The sequence below is a fragment of the Amblyomma maculatum genome, chromosome 1 (assembly GCF_055883805.1).
Source record: "Amblyomma maculatum isolate TAMU_Amacu chromosome 1, ASM5588380v1, whole genome shotgun sequence".
NCBI classification, from domain to species: Eukaryota; Metazoa; Arthropoda; class Arachnida; order Ixodida; family Ixodidae; genus Amblyomma; species Amblyomma maculatum.
The window spans coordinates 55753385-55778793 of NC_139344.1; the positions used below are offsets into that span (position 1 = coordinate 55753385).

General features: G+C 42.5%; 1 protein-coding gene across 6 annotated transcripts; it reads right to left on the reverse strand.

Annotated features, from left to right (window-relative positions):
* Positions 1 to 1396: 1396 nt before the first annotated feature.
* LOC146202408 (J domain-containing protein-like) lies at positions 1397 to 25405 on the reverse strand. Of its 6 annotated transcripts, none has more exons than XM_084588164.1 (6): positions 25106 to 25401; positions 23584 to 23662; positions 21811 to 21941; positions 20000 to 20026; positions 11528 to 11576; positions 1397 to 1599 (listed from the first exon to the last, which is right to left on the reverse strand). In XM_084588164.1, exons 1-6 carry the CDS (start codon positions 25193 to 25195, stop codon positions 1508 to 1510), a joined length of 468 nt encoding a protein of 155 aa, XP_084444290.1. In that variant the 5' UTR covers positions 25196 to 25401; the 3' UTR covers positions 1397 to 1507. The 6 variants fall into 6 exon arrangements, with proteins under 6 accessions (XP_084444290.1, XP_084444286.1, XP_084444292.1 ...); XM_084588160.1 differs by having other exon boundaries at positions 11501 to 11576; positions 25106 to 25399; XM_084588161.1 differs by lacking the exon at positions 1397 to 1599 and adding an exon at positions 9539 to 10784 and having other exon boundaries at positions 11501 to 11576; positions 25106 to 25405.
* Between the last annotated feature and the right edge of the window lie 4 nt (positions 25406 to 25409).

Consider the following 25409-nt stretch of genomic DNA (forward strand, 5'->3'; position numbering starts at 1 on the left):
GGCACTAAACGACAGTCTGTCTGTGTATATAAAAGATTTGAAAGGAAATGGCAGCCATGCCAGAGTTTCATGTGATCAAAATGCTGAAAAAGGTATTGTGAAAGCAATTTATTAATTAGCCTGTAACAATGCAACACCTTTTCACTGCTATGTCCATCTGCATTCTAGCTCCGATAGCTTAGATATAGTAATCTTGTACAATATTTCTTTGTTCTGAACATGTTTTTAACTTGCAGTGCAATGTTATGTAACAATTTCAGCTATTACAGTACTCATCTTTGTGAAAATTGTGGCACCATCTGTGGCCCCCCCTTCTTGGGCAACAAGTCTCCTCACAGGGCTGTATTACTGCAAGAGCATTACTAGACCCATTACACAAAAATTTGTCTGCCGCTGTCAACACTTGATGGTACACGTAGAAGTGGAGCAGTGAGTGGGCCAAAAGTATGCACAGCAGACCTCCACGTGTCACCAGATTTCCCCTCCTTCGTATGAGAGTTGTGGCACAACCACTCTTCGTGCAGCGATTCGGGTGGTGTCATGCCATTTCACTTCTCATTTGGCATGCTTCAGCTAGTCAAGGCTAGTTTGCAATAGAAATTTGAACTGACGACATGTCTGTCAAAAAAATACGGCCCAAGGGTTTTGCTTCTAACCCGCTTAACGGGGCTCGTTGCACATCTCCGGCGTTCAAAATCTCATAGATCAGAAATCTTGTCCTTACTCATTTCTAGCTTGCCTACATATTCCAGCATTGCTTCCAGGAGCCTCGTTACAGGGTTGAAGCAAACACCTTCGGCCGTATACTTTTGGCAAAAACTGTACATTCAGATGTATGCCTTAATCACCCTACCTCATGACATGGTGCAGCGGGTGCCGTTAGAGGAGTGGAAAGAACACCGTAGGAGAAGCATAAAGAGCAAAGAGGGCATCGCGCTACCAGTCACAAGGTGGCACCACTGCTAAATTTCTCATTTACGTCTCCTGCTGCACATTGTGTAGCAATTTTGCACAGATGAGCTGTAAGCTTAGCAGCACTTGTGTGTACACAAATAAAAAAAAAAAAAGAAAAAAAGGGTTATAGAACACTTGGAATTTTATTGTCGGCGAGTATGCCACCGACTCTACTGTTCCCAAGTCTTCCAGTCTCTTAATGCGAAAAAACTTGCCAATTACACTCACGGAGACAAGGGCCTTGCGATGCCTTGGTTGCTCAGCGTAGTGTGTTCAAGTTAACAGGAACGTAAGTTTACCTAAGGTTGCAGCCAATAAACAAAGTCTGTTCAGCACCAGTGAGCCCTTACTACACTGGGCTTCTTGGTGTCTATACAAGCAAACCAGCAGGTCAAAATTGAGACGTGCTAGCTGTTGCTCTCCAGTTAACTTTCAGCCTATGAATAAGTGTCAAGGCCTTTATTTTTTTTATATTGTGGCAAACATAATACACATACACATAGGAACGGTAATCTTTACTGTAGGGAAGCACAACTTGGCCTGCAACATAAAATCAGATCTCATAATTTCTGAATTTCCTCAGCAGCTCATCGGCAGGTTCCTTGCTCCTCCAGCTTGACAGGAAACTGCCCGAACTGTCCATGCCTGCAACAAACAACGAAGTATCTAACATTCGAAAAAAAGAAAGTACGATTCATTAAAGCAGACTCGCTTTCAAGACGAACTTTAAGAGACCAGAAAATTTGTTAGTCTTATCAGAAGTTTGTCATAACAGAAGTGGTGCTAAAGAAAGATATGTGAGGATGCCAAGAGTGTCCATCTATATTTTACACACACGCACGCACGCACACACACACACACACACAAAAAAAAAAAACCAATAAAACAGCCTTGCAAAACGAGATTGCAAATACAGCATTTATTGCACTGTGCAGGAAGTGAGCTGAAGATGAAGTAAGAAACAAGCTCACAGTATCCTACTTGAAATCGACATTGCTGTGATATATATATATTTTTTTGCTGTTTCTTTATTGCTTGCTCTCTCTCTCTTCTCTCTATGTGCGTGTATGCACATGTATACTTTTTCTCATTTTACTTTTAATCCTTCTCAGAGTGTTTCGTAGGTGCTCAGCAAGGTAGTCCCTTCTGCAACATAGCTGTTACCAACTCTACAAGAAGGCACAGCTAGCAGATGTGTTTCCGTACACAGCAGGCTATGTGCACAGCATTGATATCTGGCCCACTAGATGCACCATGATAATGTGTGTTGTGACACCACAAAAGTTGAAAATACAGCCCCAGCTGGAATTTTAAACCGAAAGTTAATGAACAGGTGCACTTTGCATATACATGCCATCTTTCAGAGACAATGCGTGACATGTAACGAGTGAGCACGTGCGCCAACTAAAGCGCAATAGTGCCCTGTCTTTTCCTCACTGGCAAGGAAGCTTCCCCTCAAGAAAGTGCACTCCAGCAAGATGGCTTCTCCAAAGTTTTGCACAAAGATGTGCGGAAGCCATCTTGTGGGAGTGCACTCTCTAGTGTATAAACATTTTACATATTTTGAAGCACAGCTTTTAAGCGCCCATTGCTGGATTGCATGTTGTCAACATTGTTGTTGGTGTTGTTGTCAAAGCAATTGGTGTAGCTGACCACCTGCCACAGCTAACAGATGGCAGAAAGATAGAAATTCCCTCTCCACATTTAGAGAAGAAGAAGAAAGAGCGTGACAGGCAATGGCTGGCTTACAGCATTCCACAAGCTGTTCGCAGCATTACAAAAGCTAAGGGTGATCTCAGCCAATCAGGGTGGCGTGCAAAATGTGACTGCGGTCCTAAGCTCCTACTGCCAACGGTGGCATGAGAGAGTATGAGCACAATAAATACAGTGCATGCCATCCTGGATTGCCGAGGTCGTCCTTACATTTCATAGTGCTGCAGACAGCTTGTGAGGTATGGCGAGAGCAGGGGAATATGCAATTGGAAGGTGGCTGCCACAGGAAGGAGGATGTATAACAAGGACTGAAGAATGCACAATGTGAAGGTGTTACAAGAAGCCGGAGGATGTCTGTTGTGAAAACTGTGACAAAAGCAGAGGAATGTGCAAGAGGGCAACAATGATTCTAATTCTTTACCTCGGGAGTATGGAGATGTGATGACAAGGACTGAAGAATGCACAATGTGAAGGTGTTACAAGAAGCCGGAGGATGTCTGTTGTGAAAACTGTGGCAAAAGCAGAGGAATGTGCAAGAGGGCAACAATGATTCTAATTCTTTACCTCGGGAGTATGAAGATGTGGCTGAAGAGTGAGTAGGGTGGTGGCAGAAAAGGGAAAGAGTAAGGTGGAAAGCAGAAAAAGGGTACAGAAGAGGCAACGAGAAAGGGGTTGTACTGAGTTTTCACCAACTGATGCGTAATACCACGATGAAATATAAATGCACAGAATGGAAATGCACTCACGCTGCCCATGCGTCGCTCAAAATAAAGTTGACGAGGCATGGCAGAAGCACAGGCAGGTGTCATGCCAGCATTTCTTTTATAACAATCAAGAACTGGGAAAGGGCTGTCAGTATGGTTATGTGTGAGAAAATATAGAGCAGGCTATAAGTGGGCGCGCGCACTTATAGCTAAAGTAGGTGGGCTAAAAGCATCTCGCCACAAACTTCACAGGTAGATTTGTTTTGCGAACAGTATCCTATGCCAGTTTTGATGGATGTACTAAACACGCCAGGCTTGAGTAACGCAAAGTTCTTCTCGGCTCTAGACGCTTCGTCTGAATTTTGGCAAATAAGTTTGGATCGCAAGAGCTCGTACTTGTGTACAATGAGCACACCCATGGCCGGTATAGATTCTTGCGAATGCCCTTCGACATTTCCACAGCTCCGAAAGTGTTCCAGCACGCCATGCAAAGTTTTGGAGGGATTGCACAGGTGTCTATAGACCAGATTTTTTTACCCTCACATGCAGGCTCACATGCTCCTACTCTCTACAGTACTCGCTAGACAGTACTACAGCGATATGAAGCGCGCTGTTTCCTCGGTGACGCAATATACGAAGGTAGTCTACCAAGCAGGTTACGAACTATAAATCGCTGTTTATGCGCAGCAGTGGCGAATTTTTGGGGGCGGGGGGCAGGGGCTGCCCTTTAAATGTGAGCATTGCACTTTTTTTTTTCTTACTTTTTGATTTTGTGCACGAGGATGTAGATTTTTTCAGATTTAACCAGCTTAACAAGCCTCGTGCTGAAGTTTGCTTAGGCAAACATGCTTTTTCGGCCAGCAGTGGTTGGTCTCTGGTTCTCGTTTTTTCCTTAGAGAAAATCTAAGTACAACAACCAGGACTCCCTATTGTTATTTCCTTATTTCAAGAGAGAAGTCGGCGTGCAAACCCGTTGAGCGCAGTAGCTTTCTTCTGTTAGTATCTACCTCAGACGCAACACGATTTCATTACGTGTTATGACCTGGCCCAAACGATTAAGCAACGGTTTAACACACACCGATAGCTTCTAAATCAAATATACTCATCTACTCGTCTTGTCGCTGCAAAACTCTGGAGAGCTAGCTGCCTTGTAAATATCTGTTCCAAGGCTTAATACAAATAACGAAACGGGGTTGTGCCCTCCAGCGGTAACTTTATGGTTAGGACTCTTGACTGCTGATTTGAAGACATAGATTCGATAACAGAAGCGACGGCCACGCTTCGATGAAGACGAATCTGAAGCGCCTGTGGTGTGCAATGTCAGCGCATGTTAAAAAACCCCAGGCAGTCGATAAATTTTTGGAGCACTCCACTACGGCGTATCTCAGCCAATGCCATTTTGGGTGCTTAAGTTCATATACCATATGAAAACTGAGTTGTGTTGCTCCAGATAGCATTTATTTGCTGCTGTTTCTTTGGCATGTACGAGAATATACAGGTGCGGGCACAAGTAAATGGAGCACGCATTTAAGTTCAAATTAAAATCACGCCTTCTGCGCTGGAGATAAGAAAACAATATTGTCCAAGTGAAAGGGCACTGGCATCTACTACCGAATCGCATATACCAAGACTGCCAGTTTCAATTATGCAACGCGTCAAAAATAGTAGAAGAAAACGTGCTTCGTTTATTTTTGTCTGCACCGGTACATGCAGGATATAAAAATATGTATTGTGCTTGACATGCAGGCGTAACAGTTTGATAGGTGCTATAAAGTTCCAGGGATAAAAAGAAATGATCCTAATGAGGTGGTGTTCTTAAATAAAGCGCAACAAAATTTGCCTGTCGTTAGCTTGACAAGTCAGATGAACACAAATCGACCATTTGTTGATGTGACTGGCACACACCACGTGAACGAGAACACAGCCTAACTGCTGAGGTTCGAAATGGCTGGCAGGAAGGAAAAACAGCGCATTGGAAGTGGAATTATATGCGAGTCATTCGCAAGAGTAATGTTTGCAATTGTTCACAAACGTTTTATCATCAGTAAGGGACCGAAACGGCATTATTAGCGCAGCAGTGTGATGAGCACCAGCACAGTTAATGTGAACGTAAAACTAAATCCCGTAAATAACAAGTCGATTTTAACTCTACAGCAATGCAAATAAACTTGCTCCAACACAATTGTGCAGTGAAAATATTTTTGGCAATGTTCTCTAGCGCCTGAAGGCTAGCTAAACGTGGCTGCTGTGCAGGCGCGGCCGCCGATACCACAGCCCCGCGGTCCCTACGGAAGCGCCCGCGTGGCAACGCGCTAGTCTGCAGAGAATGGCCGCAGCCGGGAGCAGCTAAAAAAGTCTGGTCTTATTCATGGATGACATTCTGATATGGGGCACTACGCAAGAGGAGCATGACGCAAATGTCACCAACTTGCTGAGACGCCGCAGACGCATGAACCTGAAGTTGAACATGAAGAAATGCTGCTTCCTGCTGCAAAAAGTGCAGTACCTAGGTCATATTCTGACAGCCCAAGGCCTTCCGGTCGATCCCCATTATGTGCAAGATATTCTGGCTGTGCCTGTTCCGACGAACTGCAAGTCATTGTAAATGTTCTTGGGAATGGTAAACTTCGTGTCAAGGTTTATTCCAAACATGTCGTCGATTACAGCTCTACTGAGAGATCTGTTGCGCAAGGACGTCGCTTGGGAATGGACGGGCAACCAACAAAAGAGCTTTGACACACTGCGACAAGCACTGATGGAAGCCCCAGTTCTAGCTTACGTCAAGCAAGGCAGTGACATTGTTCATGAATGCCAGCCAGCACGGGGTAGGAGCAGTCTTATTGCAAGACGGACATCCAGTTGCGTACTCGTCCCGATCCCTCACTGACGCGCAACAGAAAAATGCGCAAATTGAGAAAGAGACATTGGCCATCATTCACGGCTGCAATATCATTGGACAGCCTGACATCACAGTGGAGTCAGACCACAGATCACTCGAGGTCATTTTCTTTCGGAATGCCCACTTCGCCTTCAACGCATGTGCTTAGCACTGCAGAGATACACAATTACAGTGCAATTCAAGTTGGAAAAGACGTTAGTAATAGCAGATGCTCTGTCACGTTTTCCCAGCTGGCTTCCACTCAAGGAAGAAGAGCAGTTTTATGCGAATGTCCTCACATACCTCCCAATCTCAGATGAAAAGCTGGTCCATGCTTGAAGCAACGGACAATGACCCAGTAATGGTGCAAATGAGCAACTATGCCAGCATGTCCTGGCCGGTCGCGAAAGATGAAGTGCCTGGTGAACTGAAGATGTTCTGGAATTACCGGGAGGAAATTCATGTCGAGCAAGGGTTGGTCTTGTGTAGCAACAAGCTCATCATACCGAAGGCAAAAAGAAGGGAAGTTTTAAACCTGCTCCATGCAGCACACACAGGCGAAAAGAAAATGAAGAGCACGAGAAGTCATGTTTTGGCCCAATATAACAAGTGAAATTGCGCCACTTGCCCGTTCATGTTTGGTGTGCTAGAAGAACAAGGCAAAAAATGTAAAAATGCCGCTGCTAAGCCACAATGTCCCTACCTTACCTTAGCAAGTGTTGGGAGCAGATCTTTTCCATCATGAAGGCCATGACTTTCTTATCATGGTAGACTACTACTCACTCTTTTTAAAAGAAAGTGTTGCGTCTGACCACTGCTTAGCAGTCATCTCGGCATGCACAGATATATTTGCTGCACATGGGCTACCACAGAGACTGTGCAGTGACAATGGGCCCCATTCAGCAGCAAGAAGTTCAGAGACTTCATGGTGAGCCTGCACACTCAGCCAGTATTTTCAAGCCCGTATCACCCACGATCAAATGGCATGGCAGAATGTGCTGTCCGAGAAGCGAAGAAGCTGCTGGTGAAGTGTTGCCGCAGTAAGGTCAGCTTCTGCCTCGCACTGTTAGACTGACGTAACACACCCAGAGATAACCAACTTGAATCACCGGTTCAGCGACTAATAGGCCAACAAACAAGGACTCTACTTCCAGTCCCATCTTGTCACATGAAGCCCAAGACAGTGTCGAACAAGGTTGTAATGAGTCTTCTCAAAGTGCGGAACAAGCAAAAGGCAGAGTACAATCGATCACCACGCAAATTACTCAACTAGCCAACGGGCTCCCAGGTGACCGTCTACGACTGATGTCTAAGAACGTGGAGCCCTGCAGTAGTTACAGGCCCAGTGGATGTCCCGAGGTCTTGTATTACATAATCACCACCGAGGATGGGCAGCACAAGAAGCGCATCAGAGAAAACGTGCAGTGTACAATGTTCCCAAGAGACGCGACTCCATCTAGTCAAGAGGTCAGGGACGCCAATGAGTTCAGTCAAGCCCATGCTCCTGCAGATCATGAGATGGAGAACATGACGTCGCCTCCTGAACAGGAACCATCGATTCTGCTTCCACGTCTCCACACCCCTACTAATCAGTTGCGAAGAAGCAGTCATACTTCGAGACCGCCTGGCAGGTCCTGTTGTCAGGAGAGCAACACTCTTGGAAGAAGGAAGATGTAAAGGGCGTCGCAATAGTGCTGCCATCGGTAGCGACTGAGCATCGCGGAAGCTGCATCACCATTGCATAGAGTGGACGAACTCCCATGATTTGCTCAATAAACCCTCTTTGTTCCAGCGGCACTCAGTCTGTTTACACCTTTATAGAGAATGTTTATTTTCCTCATTTCCTAGCTACGAGCTTGAGCAGTGCATATTTTCACTCTCTCGTTACCACCCATTACTATGTGGCTTGGCACCCAACAGAATTTTGTTATGTCCTTATGTTGTTATCCCTGTTATAGTATCGTGTTATACCACTCAGTAATAGTATGACTGCATTTCTCGAGCGTAGTGTAGCAATTATGCTGTGTAGATATTAGATTGGTTAGATAAAGATAGATCTGTATAGATAATACTGTTCTCAATGCTCGATCCTTATTTATTTTTTATACAGCTCAGCTACTAAGGCAGCATAACAGTCAGCTGTAAATATTGATGCACACTAAACAAGTATAATTTTTTTCCCAATTTCTCTCCACTACAGCACTTTCAATGCAAGCTTCAGCGGGATCAGTAGTACTTGCGAGCGGGCTAGTTGGCTATAGGACTGACGACCTCCGGCGTTGCATGGTTATACACAAAAACAATACACACATAAGAGAATTAAACCAAGACATTAACACAGATGATGAGCTCGCTACCAACTGCCTGTTTTTGGGGTACAAAGAAGAAGAAAGCTTCACAAAAAAAGTGGGGTTACAATATGAAGAAGTAAACAAAAGATTCAGCTGTTGAAGATTATGCGACCCCGATCAAGAGAACATAAAGAGACTGAAAAGAGAAGGCAGGTTGTTGTCCTGCCCTACGTACATGGCATATCACACAGTCTTAAGAAGATAGCCAGCCGATTCGAAATTAGGGTCGTGCTGTCCGCACCAAACAAGTTAAAAAGTATGTGCAGAAAGGTGAATGAAACGAGAGAGACTAAGGAAGGATGCGGAGTACTGCACAGGGAACACTTTGTCAAATGCTGCACAAGATCCCCCTGACATGTGGGAAGGCCTATGTGGGGCAAACAGGCCGGTGCATCAATGAAAGGCTAAGGGAACACAGAAATTCGTGTGCCGCATTGTCTGCTCCAGGAAACCTGGCGACCCATTGCTCCCGTTGTAAAACGGATGACGATCAACAGGACTTGAGGGGCACCCATTGTGTACCAAGGTTCATCGAAACCAAGGTGCTGGCAGGTGCAAAAAACAGTTTTAAAAGAGAGATTATTGAAACATTCAAGATGATTTCGAGGGAAGAAGGGGAATGCGTGAGTGTTCCGTCGGTGGCGCTCAATAGCAAGGAGGTGATACTTCTCCGTTTGGACAATGTGACAAGAAGTTAGACCTAATTTGCCATTATTTTCATTTTATTTTCATTTTATTTTCATTAAATTTTTTCATTCTGAATTTCTTCGCATTTTTTCTGAATCTTTTGTTTACTTCTTCTTCATATTGTAACCCCACGTTTTTGTGAAGCTTTCTTCTTCTTCGTACCACAAAAACAGGCAGTTGGTAGCGAGCGCATCATCTATGTTAACGTCTTGGTTTAATTCTCTTGTGTGTGTATTGTTTTTGGGTATAACCATGCAGCGCCGGAGGTCGTCGGATTCAGCGGGATATTCGTGCATAATAGATTTTGGTGGAGCCTCTTACTGGAACTATGCAAGAGCGAAATCACACTGTTGCAAGACTGCACCATGGGGGCAGCGGATCATGGCTTTGAGCAATATCAGGCAGTGTGTTCAATACACCACAGTTGCAGTACATCTCTCCGAACAGCAATAGCAATGGCCATGTTGCTGAATATTACACTGGAAAGGTAAGTTGTGACTATGTGATGGCAAAGGTGCCCTGTTTGTGACCTTATTCTAAGAACAAATGCATACTTGAGTGATGTTTTTCTATCTTATAGTGAGGGTTCATTTGCTTCCAGATAAAGGCTGACTACAGACAATAAAGAACAAACTATTTTCTTGTGGATAAAACTTACATCAGTTTCTGTATGCCTATATCGCTAGCTTGTTTCATGAAAGTGGTATCTACCTCTCAGAAGCTGGACAATGTGTGTGCAATTTGAAGCAAAACTTCAGTCGCTGTGGAAGAAGGAGGATGAATAAGAAATTTTGGGGACACAACTAAGCTCTTTAAGGGTATGACAAGACAGCATTAATGGCTCCCGTCTGCAGCTCCCTTAGTGGATCTTCCTTTGCGTACATTGCACTTTACTACTCAATCACGCATCTCTAAATATGTTTTTCTATTATAGAAATAATAAAGTTTACTGCAGCACTATGACCCTCATAGACTGTGAACACAGCATCAAGAATTTCAGCTGCGTTCACCCATTGACACTTGAACATAATACATAAATGGACAGTCTCTTTGCATTGCACCTTAATTACAGCTTCCAAATATTCTAGGTATAGCTGCACCATGGCCAACAAGGTCCGCTAACAAAATTGTCCACTTATGCTCCATTGATAGCTCAACAGTATTTACTCTGGAATGCTGCTTTGCACAAACCAGCTATTTCACAACATCCACACTTCGAAGCCCATATATTTTAAACACGGAGGCTTGCAAACACTCCAGCGCCGTGGCACACATGTGCAGCACTTTGGCCAACATTAATTTGGTTGGTAAGCCTGTGAATCTTCCATCTAACATTTTTACTGATGCAGGAAAAGTACAAGGGGACATTATGACATTAAAAAACATGGAATGAGCATGGCCTCGCTAACTCTGGTTTCTTTCATGACAATGATGGCAGCAATATGGCCTGCCTTTGGTCCTTTTTGACTCCAGACAGTGAGCAAGACTTGCTGGTAGCTGCAACCAATAGACCAACTGGTAGAAATAGCAAGGCAGTATAACTGGCCATGCAGAGTAACTTCTTGCACTAAAGAAAATGTTCATGCACAAAATTTTCCTTTCGCATAAAAACACAAGAGTAAGAAGCTCCCCACTGAGTTCCATGTCAACAGCAGAAAACATTTTTCTTTTCTAGCTATTTTCTGTGCACCTATCACAGTTCTGACACCTGTAAGCAAACAACATAGGCTTACCTTGCACTATTCCATTATCATGATGAAATTATGAGTTCACAAGAGCACTCCTATCAATGCTTCTCGCAGCTTAGCTTTCCTTCCTATTCTTTAGCCTTTCTGTGGCTGAGGGGCAACCAAAAACACAGCCTGTTTCACATCCTTGTTAATGACAATATGGGATTGCTTTGTGATTAATGGGCAATAGACTTCCCACACCTTAGTGGCATTTGATACCACTAAGGTGTGGGAAGTCCATTGCCCATTAATCACACATGTCTGACATGTTAAAAATAGCAAAATGCTCACATCTGTTCAAAAATCAGCTCACACACACCAAGGATACTGATTGGAAGTATAAAAAAAAAACATCTAAAGAAGTCCTAAAAATCGCATGCATCCGCTTTTGGAAACAAAAGTGCATCACAGCAATAATAACACTCTCTGTACCTTTGTTATGCAGTGTAAAATAAAAAGTAAAACAGCAACTAAATAGCATACATGTTTCCATAGATGCCTGGTACCCACGTTCCGTTAGCATGGGCTCCTTAGTCTTTTTGGTGACCCAATGCAGGGACTGATGAAAAAAAAAAAAAAAAAGTGAAACAGTAAGTAGGGCTAGTTTCAAACAATTCAATGCTCCATTTAATATACCAGTAAAATGTTCGTTTCAATGACTAACTTTCTGCACCAGCTGCATTTACTAACATAACAGACACACACTAAACCTGCTATTTTGGTCGTTAAAATGTCAATTATAAGGCTCGGCATCTAAGAACGACATATCGGCTATGAGGGATGCCGTAACGATGGACACCAGATTGAGACTGCTCATGCACTGACATTGCATAGCACATAGCTGCCTTTTGAATTTCACCTTCAATAAAACACGGTCGTCACAACCAGGATATTAGTGTAACGAACACATTCTAAAATGTTCACAGCTTTTTTGAAAAAACAAATCAAAATTATAAACAGGTGCTGCCTCTAGGCGAGTAAATATAGTAAAAATATTATTTCGTGAGTTGGTTTTTACCCAACGTTCAGGATATGCTTTTTTCCCCAACTTTTTAATGGCCAAATTGTGAGCATATAAAAAATTCATTACCTGCACATTATGCTTGTTAAAGTACCTGCATTCAAAAACCAACATTTGTGAAATTAGTATGTCATCAGTAAGATACAGTCAGTAGCTAGACGCATTTTGTGCGGTTTTCCGAGCTCAAAGGCCCCAAATAAACATCTTGCTATTTTCCACACAACTAAGGGTGTGTGAACATTTGAAATTTCAAACACGAATTGAATATGTTGGTTATTCAATTTGTATTCGATCTGAGAAATTGATATTTGAAATTTTATGAATATTCTAAAATTATCCAATACACTGAAAATTTTCGAACACCGCAGTTTCACCGCACTGCACGCTTCACCACAATGCTCGACCTTGTTTACTGTGTGGTCAAGCATCCTCAAAAATGCGACGGGGACATTTTGTGAAGAGGGACCACTGCTACTGTGTTGCACTGCAAGAAAGGTAGCGGAGGCTTTCCTGTGGCAAAGCGAACCACTTCTTGAAACTGGCAGAAAACGTTCTCACTTGGGTTTCCCCTCATATGTAGACAGCCATCGTGCAAGTGTTCATCAGATAAAATTACTGCGATGCTCTGCTCCGCGCTGCATTCCAGCACATGTTAGCGTGCACGTGTGCAGTCGTTTCTCTCCTCCGGCCGCATTCTGGCTGCTGAAGCGCTCCAACAAAGGGAGCAAAAAAAAAAAAAAAAGAAAGAAAGAAAAGAACTAGAATGAAAAAATGACAGTGCGCTTTTTTCGCAAAACTTGTATGGAAACGATAACGGGATGGTTATCGGATATTTTTTTTTTTTTTTGTATTTCGTACCGCTCGTATCTCGCACCTCTGTTTGTAAGTGGCGGTGCCACAGCAGCCATCGCAAAACCGAGTCGGCCTCAAGAAACAGATATACGTCAATCGTTCTATCCTCATACGCGATCCTGCTTCGCTAGCTCAAAATGGCGCACTCGCTAGAGGAGATAACTGAACTAGGAATGGATGGAAAGTCGCCGGGCATTTCCTTGCTCTTCGTCTCGTGAAGAGAGGTAACTGCCACAAAATGGCATGCCTCGGCTTCTCGTCAGTGATCCAGGTCGTTAGGAACCCCTCATTGTTAAAGGTAGATAAGTCATTGATTTCGAATGGCAGCGCCGCAGAAGCGAACTTCCCTTGGCCACTGTCGGCATGAACCAAAAGGGGCATGCTTTGTGCCTTTGTAGGGAACACGTCTACAACACGCCAAAAACAGGCACCACGGCGCCGGTAGCATCCTGTGTATTCGTCACACTGCTGTAGAGAATGGGTCATTATGGGTGGCAACGTTTACTTTCATTCACCCTGCTGGGGGGTCGCCTAAAACGTCTGTCCCTAAAGAGTTGAATGGCCCCTTCCAAGTGAGCAGTCACAAAGGGAAAGAAAGCTCCCCAACTGGCGCCTGGAGCACTCGTCGCTGTGTACACGCGTATCAATTATTCTCCACGAGAAGGCTGGACCCTTCATTCTCTGAACAACATGGACAGAGACCAAGAGGTGCCGCCTCAAGTCCTTCAAGATACCTGCCTTTCGCCTTTGAGTAGCAAATTCTTTTTCTCTTTTTTTATGTCTGAGCCTGCCAACAAGCGCTTTTTGAAAACAATGTTCGCGGCACTCAATTAATCATAATTTCTCACTTTTGAAAGTACTGATAAAAAACACGTTTCCAGCCAACCTTTTTGTCAGCCAGGGAACTGAAAAAAGAAAAAATAAGGAACCCCACTGGCAAAGAGCGCCAGCTTTGCACGCGTCTGGATACGACCATCCACCCTCCTCCTCACTCTCCTTCTCCTGCTCCGCGTACACGCGCGGCTGCCCGTGGCACGCGCTGTGCGTAGGTTTTGTAGTTCCTCTCTGCTCCGCTAGAAACCGAGCGCTGGCGTCGTGGTGCAAACTCCAGCTTGGGTTCCCTATAAAAAACCGGTATTCGAAATCCTGTATAAAATTTATATTGAATATTTCAGTAAGACATACATTGCTGTGCAATTCTAGTTTAATTCTTGCAAATACCATGTGCATTCTCAAGTAAACAAGATGAACAATGTTTGCTATGTTTATTTTTAGTTTCTTTTTTCTTTTTGGTGATCAGATATTCAATATTCAATTTCATATTCAAGGCATTTTTTCCCCATATTCATATTCCATTCGTATTTGAAAATTTTAGTATTCACACACCCCTACACACAACACCTGCCATAAAATTAAAGACAATGTTGTTGTTGTGTTGGGTTTTTTGGCGCATAAGCAACTAAGGCTATCATGCGCCACGAGCAAGGTGAAAGTTTTGTTTTGCAAGAAATGGGAAAATGAGTGTGTTAAAAACTCATTTGTTTAAAAAATCTCCTTTTAAAAACTTGGGTTGTTTTAGATCCAATGGCGCTAAAGCTGCCAACACCATGATGTGCCTAGCACAAGGTTTCAGTTTCTCTTAGTGACGTATGTTTCATTTTTTCCTACAGTTTGTGTAAAACATTTGCTTCCCTTATGAAACTAAAAACACAAGATAAATCAATAAGTCCATCATCATCTAAAATCAGTTTAGGGTGAAAAGGAATGTATTCTTTGTAAAATTTTGCAAAAAATTTTTTTCTTATCCTTTCAAGACTTGCGCATGTGAATAAAATGTGGTTAATAGTTAGTTCCTCTCCGCATTTTTCGCATCGTGGTTTCTCTTCTTTTTTCAACAAAAAATTGTGTGTCAGGTGCGTGTGTCCAATGCGGAGACGGCATAGGATCACTTCTATAAAACGCTCCTTATGTCGGCACGACATCCATTCTCCCAAAATGGGCTTCACTAAGTGTAGTTTATTTCCCACTTCACTGTCCCAGGCAGACTGCCATTTTTCTTTTAATTTGAGATGTACAAGTTTCGTACAGTCTTTGTAAGGTATGCTTATACTCTTTATTTGCTTGTCGCGGGCTTCAGCAGCACATGTGTCTGCTCTGTCATTGCCTTTAATGCCCACGTGACTCGGGACCCAGCAGAATTTTACGTTGTATCCTCGAGCTATGGCTGTTGTTATATTGTGTATTATGTTTCCGATTAAAGGAGCAGCTGCATTTCTGGAATTTAGAGCTGTGAGAACACTTAGAGAGTCTGTAAATATAATGCTGTTTATGACATTCTCTTTTAATATTTTCTCTACGGCAACAGAAATGGCGTAGGATTCAGCAGTGAAAATAGACGCACAGTGTGGAAGTCTTATGATTTCCACAGAATCTCCTTGCACAACTGCACTTCCAGTGTACACAGCAGTTTTAGATCCATCGGTATAAAAGTCTGTGAAGTTTTTGTACTTTTCCTGCAAGTTTAGGAATTCCTGAATAATGTGCTCTTGTGGGGTTTTGGTTTTTGGAAACTGTGTGAGAGTGAGGTCACAGATTTCAGGAAGACTGTACCATGGAGGTAGAGGGCTGTTGTTTTGTGCGACATCAGGCAAGGTGTCCAGGATCTGCAGTTTACTGCACATGTCTTCGAATCGCATGATCAGTGGTCTTGTTGCTTTGGGTTTATTTGTGAAAATTAATCGAGAGGGGCAAGTTGTGACAACTGGATAGCAGAGGTGTTTTTCCTGTGACCTTATTCTTAGAATGTAAGCACATGTGATGGCTATTCGTCTGTCTTCCAGTGAAGGCTCATTTGTTTCTACATACAGGCTGCTTATAGGGGATGTTCTGTATGCACCGCATGCAAGGCGTAGACCTAAGTTATGTACAGGGTCCAGTTTTTTTAGATATGAAGGCCTAGCTGAACCGTACACTATACTCCCATAGTCCACGCGGGAGCGTACAACAGAACGGTATACATGTAAAAGACATGCCCTGTCGGAACCCCAATGTTTCCGCGAAAGAACTTTCAGTATGTTAAGCGATTTTGAGGCTTTCTTTTTTAGTGTGTTTATGTGAGGTAGAAATGTGAGTTTTTTATCGAAAGTAATGCCTAGGAATTTGTGCTCTTCTTTTAATGGTAATTCGGTTCTATTTAAGTGCAAGACAGGGTTGTTCTGAATACCCCGTTTGAGTGAAAACATAACTGCCACCGTCTTTTGGGGGGAAAACTGAAACCCATTTTTGTCGGCCCATGCCACTAGTTTATTTATTGTTATTTGTATTTGTCTCTCACACGTTGATATATTGGAAGAGGTGTAGGCTATCTGGAGGTCATCTACGTAGAGTGAACACATAATGGAATTTGGGATTTCATTGGTAATGGAATTCATTTTTACAACAAAAAGCGTTGTGCTTAGAATGCACCCCTGAGGTACCCCATTCTCCTGAATGAAGCTTCTTGACAAGGTGGTACCGAGGCGCACTTGGAATGAACGATGTGAAAGAAAGTCTTTTAAAACGCTGAGCATTCGACCACGGATGCCCAAAGCTGCTAGATCACGTAGGATGCCGAATCTTCAAGTTGTGTCATATGCCTTTTCTAGATCGAAGAAAACAGCGAGACAATGCTGTCTATGTATAAACGCCTCGCGGACAGTGTTTTCGAGGCGTACTAGGTGGTCCGTAGTTGAGCATCCTTTCTTAAAACTGCACTGATGAATATTAAGAAGTTTACTTGATTCTAAAATAAAGGTTAATCTAGTGTTTAAAATACTTTCAAAAGATTTTGCTAAACAACTAGTTAGGGCTATAGGCCTGTAACTCCCAGGACAGGTCGGCGGCTTGCCGGGTTTTAGGAACGGCACAATTATGGCTCTTTTCCAAGTCTCCGGTATTTTAGCTAGTACCCAGATTTTGTTAAAAAACTTTAGAAGCGCTTCTACAGATGCTTCTGATAGATGGGCGAGCATCTCATAATGAATCTCATCAGGACCAGGTGCAGTTTTTTTACCGCAAGCGAGAACATCTTTCAGTTCTTGCAGCGTAATCAACCTATTGTAAGGTGTGTTCGTGCTGCCCCTCGTAGGAAGCCTATATTTTACAATCCTGTCCTTGTACTTTAAGAATGTTTTTGTATAGTGTGCAGAACTCGAAATTTTGTGGAAATGCACACCTAATATATTAGCTTGTTCTTCGATGCTTGTCTGTGTATTAGGAGCTGTGAGGATTGGAATTGTGAATGGGGAGAAGCTGCCATTTAGTTTATGAATTTGTTCCCACATTTTTTTTGATGTTGTGGAGCTGTTTATAGATGTAACATACTTCTGCCATGATTTTTTTTCGGCATTACGACGAATATATCGAGCTTTGGCTCTTGCTTTTTTAAAAACTGTCAGATTTTCATATGTTGGGTATCTCCGAAAAATACCCCAGGCTTTATTTTGTTCTTTTTTGGCTTCTTTACAGTCCTGTGTAAAATTAAAGACAAGGAGTTGTTGAATGATGGCTGAAAGTCGCACATTTGCGTTCCCTTTTTCTTCACACTGCTGCCAAACGTTCTGATAGGAAAGCATTGGCTACTAATAACATGATGGCATCAAGTGTTGCATGCAGGCTACATGCAATATAATGAGTAAATGGCATGCAAACAGTATGTTTATATTTTGTGACACTAGGCGTTAAAGGATTATTTCAACGTTACTTTTACAAACTAGACTTTTCAAATTTCCTCAGGCCTTAATGACAAGTGCAACAGACATATAGCAGAACCTCGGCCATTAAAATCTTTTTTCTGCACCTACGCACTTGAAGCAACTGGGATATAGAAAAAAAAGTGTTTAGATACAAAAAATTGTGTGCCATGCATAGTGTTATGGAGGCTGTCTGCAGCTAGTTGAATAATGATATTATTTCATACATAATGAACATTTGGCCACCACTGCCCATGACAATCCTAGTATAGCCACCACATCTAGGAACAGCAATGACAGCAGCAGCACACAAGAGCGCAGGTGCTAATGCTACATGGCAGCTGCTCCACAGCCATATAAATTAGATCGAAAAACTTTTCCCTTTGCAACCTGATGCAAATAAGTTCTACAGATTCCAACACATGAGGTCTGATGGCTGGAGTGAAAAGATCTAGTAGCTCACATTTCATTGCCTGCAGTGGTTCTGCAAAAGTTGATAAGCTAATGCCACATGTGGCATTAGGTGAAGCTACAACTGCAGTGTATCGCTTATAGTGGTTCCCTCCAAAAATGGAGCACTTGAATGAGGAAAAATACAGACTGTGCATGCCACAGGACCATATGTACTATCACGATGGAAAGAAACGCGAACATTGCGATGCTTACGCTCTTCACGGTTCGAATTTCATTTCATCCTTCTTTTACCTAGTGTTAAGAAAATGGCATTAGAGGCGCCCTGGAATGCACCACGGACAAATCTAGTGCAGTTCTGCTACCGCTGAAGTAAAAGCGTGATAAAAAGAAATGCGCATAACGAAGCACCTAGGCTCTGCTTTGCTCGCATTTCTTTCCATCGCCCCTGTACCTTGAGCTACAGATACACTGTTTTCTCCATAGCATCCAATTTTAAGCACAGCAAATACACCTGAATGACAACGCCCACATCATGGCATTTATCTAGGGACATGACAGCCCAACTAAAATTGTTCATTGGAACCTCAGCTTTAGGAAACTTGTATACTGTTTGTAACAGGCTGACCCAAAAAAGTATACATGATATCAACTACAAGCTTAGAACTTCGGAATGAACAAACTACAACTCTCAGCCAAAATCAGATTTACAGGTAAGTCTCGAAGCTTCCATTTGGGACACAAAATAATGCGTCTGCAAAGCTACGGTGCAACAGAACAACACAACAAATAAAACAAGGAATAAAAAATGTGGATGGATGTTTTCTGTTCCGTTTGTCTTTTCCTCCACTCTTTTTTATCTTTAATGCCAAGTGGCAATACAGATATATACAAATGCATGCTTAAAACTATTTTTGTGATTGTTACCATAGCAAAACTGTTCAACAATATTGTAAACTGGGATATGAAAAAAATGTGTATACATACAGTAAATTTTGCACTCCCTGCAGAGTGTTATGAAGATTGCTCGCTGCTAGTGGAACAATTATTTTATTTTGTAATGAACATTTGGTGACTGGTGCAACTGCCACATACACATTTGGTGACTGGTACAACTGCCACATTCAGGAATAGCAACAACAGCCATGGCAGCAGCCGCACAGAAAAGTACAGGTGCTAATACTGCATGGCAGCTGCTCCATAACTAATAAAACAGATTGAAAAGCTATTTGCTTTTTTTGGGAAACAAAGGAGACTCCCCCTCCGCACCCCTCCCCCCCCCCTCCCAATTTCTTTTATATGTATGTACATCCCATCCACTTGCAAGCTCACCTGTGCCCAAACACACCCTTATGGCTCATAGCTCCGTAAGCAACGTTCTCCTTGTCCAGCAGGAAAAAAAATACGTTTTTAGAGCGCAGCTCTTTGGCGCCCGTTCCTGGGTTTAGCGTCAGCCGGCCTCGTAACCAGTTCCGCCCCCCTTTCAGCCCCCTAGTTCGAGACGGTGCTTCCGCACCTGGAGCCTTGCAGGAAGAGGCGGGGGGGGGTTACACTTAGCCGCGAACAATGGGGGCAGGAATTCCCGGAGAACACGAGGAAAGGAAGAAGGAGGGGGGGATCGCCAGAGGCAGCGCTAGCAGCGACTAATTGATGCCGCGCTGCCGCCGCCGCCGTGCAGAAAGAGGAGGGGGTCCTTCATTTTCCTGCGTGGCTGCGAGGGTGCTCTCCAGTTGCGTGTATCCCGTTCTCACTCGCTTCACTCGCTAGCGGTGTCAACGGCATTAGTCAGTCGCTGCTATCTGTTTGCCGCGTAACAGATAACGCGCTGCTTCCCGCAACCTCCTGATAACTCAATTGCTCTCTTCATTTCTCCGACCAGAAAGCTTCTTTCATGACAGCGAAGAACTGTTAGTGGAGTGTTTCTTGAAGGAATACGTGTGAAAAATAAAAAAAAAAAATTGTACATACGTGTCTTGCTCGAAATCTTGCCTCAATCTATCAAAAAGGTGAAACAGCTGATGAGCTGCGCTCAAATTTTGCATTAGGAAGTAACGTAATCGTGGGCAATTTTTTTAGTTTCTAAATACTGTGCCAAGGGCAACATCGTTAACTACACACAAAGTCCCTTCTACAGCAAGTGCTGTAAAAACCATTATGAGAAATGGAGAATTTACTTTTGAACTTCATTTCAGAGTGTGACATGGCACTTATAAATGCACAACCTGGCTAAAATATTTATGGCAAAGTACTCTACTCAATGAATGAGCAAATTTTCCATTCTCAAGGGGTGATTCAAAGCATCAGGGCACTTCAATTTCTTCAGTGATTCAAGGCCTGTCAAAAAAGACCACTGGAACCAATTGGAAAACCATTTGGTTTTCTAACTAGAACCAATTGTGCTTTCGGACACTTAACACATTACAGCGAATGTGTGAGACCAACTGCACACAATTGGATCCAATGGGTCACACCAACTGCGTGCAATGGGTCCAATTTGGCATACCGATTGGGACAAAAGAAAAACTGACTGACGATTTGCATCTTTACTATGCATGTGAAGACTGATAATTACATGCTTGATGGAAATGAAGGAGTACAGGCAAGCATACATCTCACACAAGATTAATATACAGTTGCACATATATGACACGAGATCACTACACACATCCAACAAGCACACTTCTGCTCCTGCTTATATACACCACTCATCCTACTTTCATGCTGGGGCCAGTGACTCTTGCCATTTGAGTGCAGTTATTTTATTTCATTTTGTTTGCAGCAATAGCGCAGATGATGAATTTAGTTCAACAGGTTAAGCTGCTGATAGTTGTTATTATGAACAGAATATTGTGTTTGCTTTCTTTATGAATATGCGAATGTTCCCATGGATGCACTCAGTGCAGTTGGACAGACAAATTGGACTCAATTGGTAAGACCCATTGGGCTATGCAGTTGGCAAAGATTCGTCGAACTGAGTTTTCATTTGGAAAATGAACTTATTAGTACTATAATTATGTGCAAATGGCACTCTATAGAGTTTGCACAGGTAGCAGATCCAATTGGCCTATCCAACTGGAACCAATTAAAATTCTAGAATTCCAAATGAAACCAACTGAACTATCCATTTGGAATATGACTTCCAAATGGACTTCTTAATGGGTTCCAGATGGAATGGGAATTCCAATTGGAACCCATTAGACTGCCCATTTGGAAAGAAAATTCCAAGAGGAACCCATTGAGTCCAATTGGTACCCATAGAGATTCCAATTGGTTCCAATGGTCTTTTTTAACTGGAAAAGTGCACCTTCGATGCCCTGTACTGGCCAGCAGTGAGAAATGCTATGCTTGAACAATTATATACCATCATGTTGCACCTTCATATATTATCCTTTTTTTTGCAAATGCTCTTGTGAAGGAGCCCTAGTTTCATGCAAGAAAACTAGGTGAGAATGGTGTTTCATTTTCAATCGTGAACCAGAGGCCACATGGATGTAACGGATGCCAAGGATTATGTTGAATAACTGAACATGTGACAAAACCTGCAAAGATGTTTTGAGGAGCCCTTCAAGTTTTGTCCTACTTGAGAGCCCACAAGGAAAAAAAAAATCTAGTCCATCTGCTAGTACAAGACTGTGTTTGACCCACTCATTTTAAAATGTCTTCTGTGTATTACAAGCCCACTTCTGTGTTGTGAGAGCTCTAGAAGGTTTTCGAAACATAAATTTAATATACAGTCTCAAGAACAAACTACTGTTTGATCCATAGCATTAAAAACTTACCGTCACATTAAGGTTGACATACTGCTGAAATGGCATGCTGAGCCCGGACTTCCTCCATTTATCATATTTCTTTCTCTTTTCGGGATCCAGCAGTACGTCTCGTGCATCTTGAATCCTTTGGAATTCTTGAGCTGGTTTTGACAAGGCAGAATAAGCTTTCACTGCTGGAAAACATGAACTCTACCTATACAAAATATGAAAAACAACAGTGCAGCATTCTGCACTTAAATCAGGCTGCACATGCTACGACCATTAAAATTAATATTTCACATGGCAACAGCTGCATTGGTTCCCATGCTACTGCACATTCTTGCCATAGTGACTGCTACTTTTCAAGGAGCAGCCGCTGCCTTCCTTTTTTTTTTTTTTTTTAAATCATTCCGGTTTGCTTTGTTATTAGAAAGCAAACTAACTACACCTTTAACCATACCTTCATTTGGATGCAGCTTTCTAGCCATTCGCTCTGCAATTGCCACATCCATTACATAAACTCAAAACTGTTGGCAGCCAGCACATATGCTACACAAGCACTCCTGAAGTATGTATCTCTCCAATCCAGAAAACGAGAACAAAGGCAAAAGGACAACAGTTATTAACAATGCCCTCATTTACTTTTACCAGAAAGTGAAAACCCAAACATAAAATTCAATGGATTGATTTCTTGTACATGTGGGTAAATCTACAGGGGTCACATGTTACACAATGTCTAGCTTTGCTGACAATTAATTCTTGAATGTTACTTGCCAAGGCCAAGGGAGCAAATGTTTATGTAGTACGGCATAACGGAATGCCCTGGATTAATTTCAATCCTCCACTGTTCTTCTCAGTACTAACGTATCGAGCAGAAACATGGAGGCTAACAGAAATGGTTTAACTTAAGTTAAATTGAGGGCATTGCAGAGAGCTATAGTATAGAAAAAAGTATGTGTAGCGTTAAGAAACAGGAAGCATGCAAAGCGGTCAGGGCACAAATGACAGTTACTGACACTCTAGTCAAAACCATGAGGACGAAATGGGCATGGACAGGTCACGTAACGCAAAGGCAAGATAAGCAATGGTTGCTAAGGGTAAAAGACTAGATTAAAGAAGAAGACAAGTGCAGCAGGGGGCAACAGAAACTTGGGTGGGTGAATGAGATCAGGATGTCTGTAGGCATTATGTGGATACAACTGGCAGAGGACTCGGTTGACTCAAGAGATAAGGGTGAAGCCTTTGCCCTGCAGTGTTATGCTGACGATTGATGACAGCATTTAATGTGCACCATAACTTCACTAAACAAACATACCTGTTTTTAGCCTCCTTTGAAATGCAACTATAGCTAGGAATGGAACCTGCAACTTACTAATGCAAATTATAGTAATGTGGCGTAGCCACTGAGTCACCACTACAGGTCTCATTGACAATTGACACACTACATATTTGTTTTAATATGTCTTGTCAATTGAATGTTTGGTTTTATGATAATTTGGTTAAGGAACATCTGTAAAGAATACATAAGTAAGTCAATTCTTTTCTTTTTTTTCATATCTTCTTAGGTTTAAGGAGTTACAGCTTTTCAAATGTTCAACGATTTCTTATTATGGATCCCATGGACATATGGCATGCTGTACGTACACAAAAGCATATTTACACATCTTGTTTTCATCAAAATGTAATCGTTAAGAGTAGCAAATTCAACCTGTAATCTTATATTTAGCTGCATATAAAGCCTTAATCACTGACCCACCACAGAATATACAAATTTACAAAAAAATTAGCACCCTAAGTCCCTACCTGCTTCTGGGTTGCCCGGGTTCTTATCAGGATGGAACTTGAGGGCTTTCACCTTATATTCACAAAGAAGTTGCTCATCCTGCAAATTAAATCAGCATTAATCGGGTACCATACCCAATATTTTATTTATTTTATATACAGGGTCTTGAATATTTGGGGGCTGGGATTTAAAAAATTCCTATGCAAAATCTACTGCCCCATTCGAGCTGAAATAACGTTCACAAAGTAGCAAAATATAGTCTACGTTATCTGATAAGTGATTTAACATCGGTACTTGCCTAGATTTCCCGAAATCGAGAAAAAACTGCTCTCGGTGGCGTGCACAATTTTCGCAAAAGAGATTCGAAAAGCTATTTTGACATGATACGTCATCTTTCGAGCGGTGAGACAAGCTCCATCCCAGCTGTTGGTGCGCTTGCCTCGCTGCCCGACAGATGACGCACCATAGCAAAATAGCTTTTCGACTCTCTTCTGCGAAAATTGTGCACGCCACCGAGAGCAGTTTTTTCTCGATTTCGGAAAATCTAGGCAGGTACCGATGTTGAATCACTTATCAGATAACGTAGACGATATTTTGCTACTTTGTGAACGTTATTTCAGCTCGAATGGGGTAGTAGATTTTGCATAGGAATTTTTTAAATCCCAGCCCCCAAATATTCAAGACCCTGTACATATATATATATATATATATAGAAACAGCTATACAAAAGTGCAATAGAATGCATATGATCAATATTGGAATGCACTGAGGAAAATTTCTATTCATGTGCAATGCCAAAATATTGAACTTGTCATTTTGAACCAAATACATAGAAATGATGCACCTAATTATTGGCCCTATAAAAAGACAACTGCTTTCAATATGTGTTTCAATGTGATGTCAATACCCTCGTAACGCCTCCACTACGGCAACTTTCTTTAAGCTTTCACTCCCACCGTCCTTTCCTTTACGGTGCAGTTCAGGTGCCCACGGAGAAAGTGTTCCGAATACATCGGCTGTCCTTCTGTAAACCAGTTATTACTATACTTACTATCCCTCTGCCTGAGAGCAGAGCAACCAGTTACCCATGACCACATATGATGCAGACGTAAAAAGAAATTTGTGTTAGTGATATCACATAAATCAAAGCGACAAGTATAATATGCATGAATATTCTCTATGTGACGATTTTTTCATTACATTCGAAATAGTTTCGCGCACCGAGGCATTCGTTTGTAAAATAATTCCACAAATAATGACGTTTCATGCAAGTTGGTCAGATTTCGCGCACACCATACATGCAAATACGTGGGTTCAAACAAAACTTTGGCGGGCAAAATGCACAGAAGCCACGGAAGTTTCCGAGATCAGACACTTGTTGATTGTCTCCGTGACCTCGAACGCTTATCGACTGCTAGCACTTTGCTCTCAGGGCAAGCCAGTGGCGCAGACACTATCTCAAGTCGATAAAGTGGCTTCTACATGGCCTTATACAAGGCACAGAGCTGCGCAATCGCCCCGATAAATGCAATGAGAACATACCGTAGAAAGTTCATCACATCCAAGCACCTCGTAGTAGTCAGCCTGGGTCTTGCAAGGGCCCTTCAGAACATTTTCTAAAAAGGATTCCATCGCACGGCACGCATTTAATCAACTGATATTTTTTTCTTCTTGACCCACAGCAGGTAAGATAAATGTGGGTAATTAATCTACGGCATACTTCAAGCCACTAATTTCCAGTGCAGTTCAGTTGCTTTCGCTGCTTTCTCTGCGTTTCCAAAATAGATCCTTGGCGCTTCTTGGATGGGCCTTGCTTCTTGCGCGGAGCCCACGGTCCACGGGGCCC

What these genes read in the sequence shown, in the direction of transcription:
- LOC146202408 (XM_084588160.1), bottom strand. Translation starts at nt 25,195, where the DNA reads ATGGAATCCTTTTTAGAAAATGTTCTGAAGGGCCCTTGCAAGACCCAG. An exon ending in GATGTGATGAACTTTCTACG is followed by an intron (nt 23,663 to 25,105) that starts GTATGTTCTCAT and finishes TTTAATTTGCAG; the next exon opens with GATGAGCAACTTCTTTGTGA. An exon ending in CCAGGCATCTATGGAAACAT is followed by an intron (nt 1,600 to 11,500) that starts GTATGCTATTTA and finishes TGTTTGTTGCAG; the next exon opens with GCATGGACAGTTCGGGCAGT.